The following is an 11,556-nucleotide window of genomic DNA, read 5'->3' on the forward strand; positions in this document are numbered from 1 at the left end:
ATTTAGAATCATTCAGAGCCGGCATTCCTGTTAGATCCATATAAATTGGGTTAATCTTAGGCAAATCTCAAGTCTCTGTAATGAGGCAAATGTTTGCATCACCAACTCTATCGGATTTTCCATACACAGATGGACAGTTTAAAGAGTAGAAACCTTTTGGTTTGGATCTATATTATAAATTGGGCTGAGTATAATGTCAGATCTTTCTCTACTAGTATTGAAATGCTGTTTCACAACTATGAACAATTTCTTTAAAAATTGTGTTAAGCATGCCTGGCATAAATGTTCTGGAAGCCCAAGACATCTCTTCAGTTCTCATCCCATCTGCGATAACCTGTGAGAGCAAATCAACTACAAGGTTGATTTGGCCTGAACTCTAGCCAGGCCAGCTAGCAAGACAGGTGCCCTTGCACTGGCCAGGCTCATCCTGCCTGAAAACAGGGTGCCAGTGGCAAAGAGGGGTAAGGCAACAGGTTCGATTTGGCTTGTGCTATATTTGACATTACACAATAAGGAAACCATATACAGTTGACCCTTAAACAACACAGGGTTTGAACTGTGCAGGCCCACTTATGAAAGGATTTTTTTCCAGCCAAATGAGGATCATTCAAAGATGAGAACACTGCATGCATGGAGGGCTGACATTTTGTGTGCACAAGTTTCATAGGGTCAACTGCTGGACTTGGGTATGCACAGATTTTGTTACAGATGGGGCATCACCAAGGAAATGACTATTTCCCAAGAGATTGTGTTGGAATTCAGTAAAATCTGAGAGCTATAAAATATTTTTATATTACAAATTCTAACATCCTACACAGAGAATACCATTCCACCTGTTTTTTTAAAAAAAGCAAACATAAATACAACAGTTGGTTTTGAACCTTTAATAAAAGTAAAAAAATGAATGCAAAAAGAACACAATGTTGAAAACTTAGTATGAATGTGAATCTCACTAGATGTTCAAATCTGGTATAGTGCAAATTTTGTTCATATCATTTTACAGTTTTACAAACTCAGATCACTTTGGTTCATATATTTGCTATAAACTATTGGCAAAACTTTTTCAAATTTACAATTTTTGGCTACATTATTTATAACAGATAAAGATTTACTTCCAGTTCAAAAGACAAAATACTTATTGTTTGTGCATGATCAAGTATATTTTGAAGATTCACTCACTGCTTTCACCAGTAACTTCTGGTTTTTCATAAAATGCTAACATCTTCATTGAAAAATTGTCACATAACTAATCATTTTCAGAAAATTTATAAGGGATCACTTCAAAGTTCAGAATGATCCCATTTTCTTTTAAACAAAATTCTTCTGAAACAAATTAAGTTTCGGTAATCTAAAGTTTACTCAAAGATATCTCCCTCAAAATGAAACAAAACAAAAAACCCCCAACAGGGATCATCACATAAATGAAACTAAATATATACATCAACACTCACAGGCAAATTAGTCTAAGTTTCTATTCTGCTGACTGGGGACTTCTGTTTCAAAGAAGTCTTTTTAAATCAAGCCACTTTCACAGAATTTAAAACAAACCAAAAACATTTAAATTTCAAAATACAAAAAGGTAAATTTGTAAGTAAAAATTACTAAACCCACAAAACTGGAGTATTTTAAAGAACTGGGGTTCAGTGGAGAGTATAACAAGAAAGTAACTTGACAACTGAAAACAATTATTGCTGAGTTTGCCTCCATGCAGCGCTGAAATGAATGGAGAACCCTTCTCAAGAACATCCCACACATTAAAAAAAATAAATATTTAAGAGAATACAAGGCTCAGATTGGTTTTCATATACATTGCACTTGAAGTTTAAGACCCAATACTTGCAAATTAGGTCTAATATGGTCTATACCATTAAATGAATACATTGTGCTCACCAATATCATTTACTATTTAGAAACACCCACCACATGTTTAATGTAGTGACATATGCACTCTTCTTTTTACAAGGCAATCACAGATTGCAAATTCCATAGGGCTGTGGAAAAAAATAGTCATCTCTATTCTGGAGTAACAAACAAACAATTTTGGCTAAGATTGGAATAACTGGCAGGCAGGTATTCATTCTTAGATGATTACGGATTTTGAAAAAAATGAACTGAAGTGAAAATCCCAATATATCACAGTGTAGAACTATGACTTTTCATTGCCTTTTGCTCTCAGTAAGATTGTCAACACACTCTTCCACGGGTGGAATGAAAAACACAGTCTACTCACTGGTGACATGCACTTGCCACATGAGCAGCCACTGCAGTGAAGGAGCGTGACCGTGAAGCACAGCCATGCCAAGACTCCACATGGAGTGTGACCTCTCTACAGTCGCCGCTGCTTTTCTTCTACTTCCTCGTTTTTGTTTTTTTTAAACACAACCCTATTTTTAAAAAATCTTTTGGATAAATATTATTCCTATGACACCATACTTCATTTTTGTTAAGCACCATCAACTTCTCTCCTTTGGGCACTGATACAAAACTAGAGTTGGTAATCAAGTCTTAGCTTTGAAATATGGCAACTTGTTTTTAATCACATGAATGAAATCTAATACTTGGGAAACTGCCTGAACCCACACAGCCTGTAGAATGTTCCAGGGTGCAGACAGGCACTCATGAGTCTGTCAGGGTATGACTTCAAGGTAATTAGTTATTGTCTCCACTTTGCTATTCTAGACTAGGTGAACATTTTTTCCAGGAGTCATTTGTACAGTCAGCCCAATCTAAATAGATTATTTTGGAAAAAAGATAATCTTTGTCACAATCCACTATCACAGATTTTCTTCCCAAATCTTGCTTATTCTTCAGAACTGGCGGGTGTGAAGACTCAGTCACTATGTGGCTTTTCAGGAATACCCTATATTTAAAAAGAAAACAAAAAGAGAAAATTAAGACAAAATGTATAACTATTTCAATTATTAATTAAATTGAAGAAATAGGACTGAGCTACATGAGAAATATGGAAAGACCAGAAGCCCAAGACTTGAGCTCCACCACTATCCTGCATGACCTTCTCACTGGTCCAGAAGCATTAGCACAGTGCTCTCAGCAGGTAATTCTCTGCCTCAAGTAAAATTAAGTTAAGTCCTGATGTAAAGCCAGTCAATATAAGTGTAAGACAAAGCTGCAAGTATAACTAAGTATAACTAAATATGGATATACTAATATCTACACAAAGGAAACACTCAATTTAACCAGAGCATAGTGATGCTTAAGGTATGACAGGTGCTCCTAGAAGAACTAACCTACTGCAATCTAAGGAACTGAACTTTAAATTGTTGTGTTTATCTGAAGGGATATTTCTGCCACAAACCTTCATTAATATCTGATGCCTCCACTATAATCTACTTTATCAGGAGTTTTCTGAAACAGATATTTGAAATAGGTCATAATCTATGACAGTGAATAATAACTCTACCTTAAATTTACACAGAACTTCACCGTCCAGAAATTCTTCCTACATATTCGCCATGTGACCCTTACAAAACTTCTGGGGTAGATGCTGCAGTTATCCTTATTATCAGGCACCAAAAGGTAAGCTCTTAATACAGGATGGATGTTCCATTGAAGCAGACTCAACATGGATACAGCTGGAGACCATTGTTCAAAGCAAATGGCCACAGAAACAAAAAATGGAATACCGCATGTTCTTACTCAAAAAGCGGGCCCTAAACATTGAACACGTGAGCACAAAGGCTCACTGGGCACTGCTAATGAGGGGCAAGAAGGGAGGATGGGGGCATGGAACCACTCACTGGGTACCTTGTCCACTGCGAGGGGGAGGGTTTGCTATAAGCCCAAACCTCATCCGCACACAATTATTATATATGTAGCAAATCCTCACATGTATCACACAACTCAAAACAAATAAAAAACAGCAACAGACCCAAAGAGATTAAATGACTTTTCTGAAGTTACAAAGCTTCTGTGAAAGGGCAGAAGAGCAATCCCAATGCGTGGTTTCTTACTCCGACCCCAGTGTCTTCCCATGTCACTTAAACTTCTTCCATTTAGGCAACTATTCTTTACAATGAAGGAGCTGACTCTTCACCTTAAAGTAATAAAGAAGGCTACTTCTCCAGAAAATCACAAGATCCTCTCATTTAAACAGAAAAGTCAGAAAGTGGTGAGTTTTGGTAAGATCACCCAGGAGTTTATTTGCCAGTTACTACCCTGGGGACACATATGATAAGACCTACTAGGAAACATACATACTTTTAAGAATTGTTCATTTGAAAGCATTACAAATTGTTAAATATGAACATTGGGAAGGTTCTAAACAAACTTCAACGAGGGAAAATAAAGTGGCAGACTCTTGCCAGCAACCTGGAAATAAAATCGATCATCAAATTGTGTTACCTATTCGCTAATGTGCTGATAAACAAGGAGAAACAATTTCAGAATCCATGGTCTACAGAGACTAAAATGAGGTCCGACATTAGTGTAAGAACAAAAATGACTCCAGAGACAAGATGCCAATCAGCCCAGGATAGATATGTTTGGTGCATGAACTCTCATCAGTGTTGCCTAATAGTGATACATTTTAAATGGCAAGATGGCATCCTCCAATAAATCCAGGACACTGTCACAGATTGCTTTCAACCTATTTAGAAGGTGAACAACAGACATGAGCTATATATTAAAAGGGCAGTATGATATACTAATGAGAAGATGGTGCCAATTTCATCTCTGCCACCCACTTGGGCAAGTTGTTTAATCTTCCTAAGCTTCAATTTTCCCATTTTAAAATGGGCTAATAATAGTTTCTACTTCAAAGTGTTGAGTTATGAGGACTAAACTAGTTAACAATGACAATGTTTAGCACAATGCCTCATATGCAGTGGTAAGTGCCTAATAAAAGTAAGACCTCAATAACAATAATATTGTTATTATCATTAGCAGCTGAATCAGGTCAATCAAAAATAGGACAGGCAAATTAAATCCTACACTGACAGTAGGGCAGGACTCTGCAACCAGGTGTTCTCAGCAGGGCCTAAGTAATGGAAGCAGGACACACCTGATGGCTGTTGGCAGTTTGAAGACATACTCTTGAGAAAAGACTTTAAAGCTACAAACAGCAACAACTACAAATTCTGTAATGTTTTCTTTTAAACATACAGGCTGATAGCAAATGCTTCAGCTGCATTTTTTAACACAAAGGACAATGGTGTGTAGGGAAAAACAAGAACAAAAATCTACAAAAAGCTGCCAGACCATTTACCTGTGAACAAAGCCAACTTATAGCACTCTCCCTCTCTCCCTCTCATGGTCACGGCTCACTGCAGCCTCAACTGCCTAAGTAGCTGGAACTATAGGTGTGCATCACCATGCTCACTTCATTTTTTAATTTTTTTGTGGAGCTAAGGTCTGGCTATGCTGACTAGGTTGGTCTCCAACTCCTGCAATCCTCTCACCTCAGCCTCCCAAAGAGCTGGGATCACGGGTGTGAGCCACAGTGCCTGGCCTTCACCTTCACTCTTGACATGTTCCCTCAAAGCTTTATTTTAGGTTTCAATTTTTTTTGAGTTGGAGTCTCCATTAGGGGACATGAGAAATGAGTTTTCTCAATGGAATCTTTTTCTGTTTTGACAGCAAATCTGTAGAGAATTATCAAGGAGCAGAAGAGAAAGATGCTTGAGATCAGTAACCGGTAGAACGCTATCAACTCTACTCTTTTGAAATTCCTTCTATTTTTGTGAAATAGCCAAGTGGCATTCAAATTCTACTCCTCACAAATGGGTACTTGCTGGCAAAAATAAATCTGTTTTAAAAATAGCATGAGATACCAAGATAAGTTTTATGAGAAAGCCCTACAGTTTATCTCTGAGAGCAATGGGTCTCACTCCTTTTTTAAAAGTTCACTTTATTTAAGCGTTCCAGTCAAGAATCAACTCGAAATAACATTTAAAAGTTCACATTTTTAAAAAAATTAGTGTTCAGGTGGTAATTTTTAACTACTGAAAACGACTGCTAAAATTCTCCTTGACTTTTATCTCTCAGGAAGTGGCTGAGTGAGAAGTGCCTTGGAGGAAGGACTTCTTTTTCCTCCATTAAAAAAAGGTGTGATGTGCAGGCAAGACAGTCCCTCTACACTGTGACCTGGCCACATGCAGTGGTGCTCTCACTGTCTACTTCTCCATGCCCAGAACCACTTGCCCCCTTGAAGGGCAAGGCTGTCGCCCTTTATGCCCACATCAAGCCCTGGCCTGAGACACAGTCTCTGCAGGCTTGATTTGCCTGACTGTGAACTGCACCTACTCTGATTTTGTTAAAAATAAATGTTGATTGACAGATGCAAAGTGTCCTTGCTAAGATCACCCAGATTTGTTTCTGATACAGAACGAGGAGGGGAAACTCATATATCATTCACTTTAGCCATTTCAGTAATATTTCTCTACCGGTTACTACAGTAGTTATGCGAATTCAAAAGTCCCATTGACCCCATAATACCATGAAGGGCTGCACTAGAACTCTAGTTCCTTACTTGCTTGAATATTTTGAATTTACAAATCTTTGAATCTTTGTAATTTAGAAAAGAATGACCTGGGTACTACTACCTATATTTTTAATACATGCTTTTCTCAATAACTGTTGCTCTTGAGTTTGAACTAGAAAATATAAACACAAATTCTAATGTACCATGTAAAGTAATTCTAGCAAGCTAAAAAGATTAAAGTGCTAGGAGATCACATAATCATTTCACTTACCATAGCTAACTGTCGTCCTATATTTCCCACTGTGACACCTCCTGAGAAAAATATACATGGGAGCCAAGAACGAATATAGAGAAAATCTGGGGATGTATACCTAGAGCAGGAAAAACAAACAAACAAACATGTGCCTTAGCAGTCATTTTCACCTAATTCAAGTCTGCATTAAAGATTGTCTTTAATGGGGATATACAGGATGCATAGTAGTCATGAAGTATTGTAAAATGTTCATATTTGAGTGACATACTTTTCTGCTGCTACCTGTTTTTTTAACATTAATTATGGATCGTGCATTTTAAATGAGTCAACCATAAGCATTTTTGAGAATTTCATGCCCAAATCTGTCATTCTGTAGTAAAATCAAATAAGATAGGAAAATATCTAGGTTTAATGAGTCTTTCAATAAAAGCTAAATAACAGTTTTCCAAAGTCAATATTTGAAAATACTTACTGATAGACACCATTATACACGAGGAATTGAGTGATCAGCGTAGCTAGGAAGGCTATGGTGATCCCAAGCCCAAGACCACTTCTTGAACGATCAAATGTCCACCAAAGGCCCAAAGACAGGGCTGCTAAAGTTAAGGACAGCTGAACATTATTGGCAAAATCCAATTTCTAGAGATGCAAATGTTAAGGAAATATGTAATGATTTTTAATAAGGTCAAAAACATAAAAAAAAAAAAACACCCCAAAGGTTAAAAACATGGGTTTCTGTTACTATACCCAAATACATGCATAAAAACTGTGCCATGAGCTAAAGAAACATTTGTTGGATACCAAGTTACAGTAATGATTAAGATTACCTGAAATTTCCCTGGGATCATTAAGTCAAAAACATAACTGTAAGAATAAACTCTCTGAAAGCTACATATAAAATTCTGCTGGTATTTTGACCATAAAACAACTTATTTTGCGATTAAGCCATTTATAGCCCCTTTCTTCTTCCTTCTTGTAGCAATTTCAAATGAGCAAGTATCACCTTCATGTTTGGGTCATGGCATCTACTCGAAATGGCATTCTTATACATTATACAAATACTAAATATACATTAAAAGTCACAAAATGCTGCAATATGTAACCTAAGATATTCTGGATATAGAACATCACATTAAGGATACAGCACTGGCATGGTTAATGCCAACAAAAACTGCTATACAGCGCATGACACTGGCCCACTCTCTCTTAAATTTGTGGGGCTCTCCGAGGTGACTGTCAATACAGGGGTAGAGTAGGCCAACAACAGCTGTTTAAAAAAAAAGATAACAGTATTAAAATACAACAGCTTAAAGTTATATAATTTCTATGTAGTAATTAAATAGTATATTACTACAAACTAGTCCTTTTCCTAGCAAGTTTATCAGCAATAATGTAATACTTAAACTTAGACAAATTTTATATTCCTGTTCTCTGAGTACCTCCCCCAAAATTGTGCTGTTTTGAAAATTTTTTTAATGAACTGTTACTTGGTTTAGTCAAACATGTCTCAATAAACACAGAAATGAGTCAAGCAGTGGGTTTAATTACCCATAATATAGGCAATATTTAATTTTATCATAGTTAATACCTATATTTGCCTAAAGTACATGAAATTTGAATGACTACATAGTTCACTTTCTCTTTTCAGTTAGTGTGATTTCATTTTATAGTGAACAGGTGAACATCCATACACATCCTTTGGTCGCAAGTCATATCACAGCTCTGACATTCCTGCTGCCCCCAAGCACTAGGACTGGGCATGAGATGAAACACATTTCTGCTGATTTGACTTTGCCAGTCTGGGTCACATGCCAGAAGGGCTGAGGATTTGATTTTAAGCGGGTTCTTGCAGGTACTCCAGAAGACACTGAGTACCTGCTGTGTTCACATCCCTGTGGGCAAGTGCCGGGACAAGACAACCCCACACGGGTTTTGCTTTTTCCCTAATTAGTACTAAGCTATGGAAAGAGCACCAAGCCAGGAAAGAAAAGTTGGCCTTGAATCTCAGTTTGCCCTCTGAGGGGACGTGGCTCCTCATATTTGTTTTCTCATGTGTAAAATTATGAGGATTATGTAACTGGAACACATGGAAAGAAGATATCACTGTGGTCTGGAATAGTTAGGAAGACTTCACAAAACTTTACAGGGAACTTGCACAGGTGGGAAGGGACAACATTCCAGAAGAGACGTTAAATGGCAAAAATGAAGGCTTGTGGCGGTGAGTGGGAAAGCAGGCCTGAAGAGATTGGACAGGGGACACTAGGGTCACTGTGGAAGCTGTAGCCAAGGACTGAGGCTCCCGAGAGTAGTTTCCTCCCACAGTAGTTTCGCTTTGGATTTGGATGAAAGAGGTAGCATTTTAGGTTCTTCAATCAAGAAGCAAGAATCACAGTTTTGGCCCAACATTCAGATGGAAAATCTTGTTTCAAATTTTATATTATATGAAATTAAGTTCTAATTTTAAATTTTGAAAAATGGACCCCCCCCAAATTAACTTTACTTCACTATAGCTTCATCTTTCCTTTTAAGGTTAAAAGCTAAATAGGTGAAAAATGTACTAGGAACTGTTTTCCTTATGCTCTTAGCTGATGGTAAAAAAAAAAAAAAAAAAAGTAGAGTATGAGAAAGCGTTTCAGATATTCCAGGAATTCCTTGAAGTTTCAAACACAAATACAAAAAACTGAACTAAAATATTTCATTTTTAAGGTTTTGGTTCAAAGAAAGAAACCTATACGTACTTCTCAAAAATAAATAATTAGTATAGCCGTGCACTTAAAAGATTTAGAAAAACGCAAGAGGATCCCATCTTTCTGAGAATAAAGATGAAAACATCCTACCCACTGCTTAGTAACTACGGTATCTTCTATTACAAAACTCTTTCCTGCTTCTCAGTGAGTCTACAGAGGCAATGTGTTTCCACAGTGTGGCAGACACCTCTATGCAGGGAGGCAGCATGAACAGTTAGAAACAGTACTCTGCCACTCACTAGTTGTGCATCCTTGGACATGACTCAGTCTCTGACTCAGTTTCCACATCTATAAATTGAACTACAGCATAGAATTGTTGTAAAGAATAACTAGAGCAAAGCATACTAAGCCCGTGGCAAGCATCAGGTAAGCAAACGAGGTGCTCTTCATATTGTAGTCATCACTTTGCTTTCCTCACCAGATATAAGATGCTTAAGGGTAGGGGCTTGTCAGGCTCAGTTTTTTATTTCAACAGCTTGTAGAGTTAAGGCTGCAGAAAGCACCCAACAAATAAACAAGTGCTGTGAGACTAGAAAAGTATTAACTGATTTGCTGGTCCAAGATCAATTCAACATTTTTATAAAACCAGACCAGACCAATTCTATTAAAATTCTATTTTTGAAAAACCCTGGTTAAGAAAAAAAACCTGTCCTTTGGACCGATCCTGCGTTATGTCTTACAGCATCTTTGTGATTGGCTAGGTGTATGAAAATCTAAATTCTCAACGGGGGGGGGGGGGGAAGCGCTACTCTTGCCTTATGAATTTAATCTACAGAACTATGAGTTTGAGGTGGGGCTGGCTTCAGGCCACAGTTTACTTAGTGATCTGGCAAAAGGAAGTGCTGAGAAGTTGCTCCCTTGGCAACCGCCTCCTGAACACATGTGACGGATTTGTTTTCAGTTATCCAGCAGGGTAGCATGTTCGCTCTGGCGACCAATGGCTATTCAGTCCTGCTGCTCACCAGTTCCCTAGGCGGCCAATCATGATGTGGCTCACACTGGATGACAGCTGTGGGCTGTCCCCGACACCAAGAGGGAAGTGACTTCAGTCAGCTTGGCACAGCATCTGCTTAAACAGCCAATTATCTCCCTGCTCATCTCCATCACTGGGCTTTCTCAAACTTCCAGAGAGCTGTGGCTTAGAACAGCATGGGGGGTGGGGGTGGGTTCGAAGTCCTCTGCTACCCCTCTTTCCTTTCTCTAAATATAGAAACTGCAGATGTACACTTCGAATCTGTGCATAATTCTATTTTCAAGTAGAAGATAGAATTAAAAACACGGAAAAGTGTTTTTTCAGCCAAATAGACATCCTTTTTACTCCTACAAGAACAAGGACAGGTACTCACCAGCTGCTGTCCCACAACAGGGAGGGACCCACCAGGCAGAGGAAAAGATGGTGGCAATCACTTCCTCGGGGAACAGGGTGACATTCCTCTGGATCTGCAGCAAATTGAGCACCAGGGCTAGGACAACCCCGACCAAAAAGAGCACGAGGCTCCTCTGCACCAGGTGATGATGCCAACTGTTGGTGTGGCTGCTGCCGCCACCGTGAACACTCATCCCAGTGGTCCGACGCCCGGGCGAGGGGTCAGTGCCCGGGGCACCGTGGGCCGCCAGCAGGGAGGGACTGGACACGGAGGAGTTGATCATTTCCCCCACTTTGGCTGCCAGCCCTGCGGCGCTAGCTCTAGGGTGGCCTCTGCGCCTCGCGCTGGGGGCACAGGAGCAGCTCCAGAAGTGGTCGTGCAATCTGGGCATCAGTCACCACCCAAGTCCGAGAGGCGTTTCCTGGAAGAAGGGGGCGCTGATCAAGTTCATTTCCATGAGCTAAGGAGAGTGACGAAGGACCCTCACCACCCGCACACGGCGAGAGGGGGCACCGTGAGGGGCACCGCGAGCGTGCGCCCGCTGCGGGCTCCGGCTCCGGCTCCGGCTCCCAGCACTGCCCCTCCGCGCAGCAGGGCTGTATGAACCGAGAGTCCCCCAACGAGCGGCGCCTCTGGCCGCCCGCCGACTCCCCGAGCAAGCCGGGAAGCTTCGCCCCCAAGGTTGCAGACCCCCGTGTGTCCGCCCAGGACGCGCGACCAACGGAACTCCGCGGTCACGGGCAGCAGCCC

At 39.7% G+C, this 11,556-nt stretch overlaps 1 protein-coding gene across 2 annotated transcripts; it reads right to left on the minus strand.

The window, feature by feature from the left end:
• Positions 1 to 869: 869 nt before the first annotated feature.
• On the minus strand, positions 870 to 11,252 carry INSIG1 (insulin induced gene 1). 2 transcript variants are annotated; one of them, XM_008068423.2, is made up of 5 exons: positions 10,786 to 11,252; positions 7,835 to 7,959; positions 7,165 to 7,331; positions 6,711 to 6,810; positions 870 to 2,860 (listed from the first exon to the last, which is right to left on the minus strand). In XM_008068423.2, exons 1-5 carry the CDS (start codon positions 11,195 to 11,197, stop codon positions 2,831 to 2,833), a joined length of 834 nt encoding a protein of 277 aa, XP_008066614.1. In that variant the 5' UTR covers positions 11,198 to 11,252; the 3' UTR covers positions 870 to 2,830. The 2 variants fall into 2 exon arrangements, 1 of the variants encoding a protein (XP_008066614.1); XR_002482560.1 differs by having other exon boundaries at positions 2,651 to 2,860; positions 7,161 to 7,331.
• Positions 11,253 to 11,556: the final 304 nt, after the last annotated feature.

This window comes from Carlito syrichta, unplaced genomic scaffold (genome assembly GCF_000164805.1).
Source record: "Carlito syrichta isolate Samal-C Ts95f unplaced genomic scaffold, Tarsius_syrichta-2.0.1 Scaffold310863, whole genome shotgun sequence".
Taxonomy (NCBI): Eukaryota; Metazoa; Chordata; class Mammalia; order Primates; family Tarsiidae; genus Carlito; species Carlito syrichta.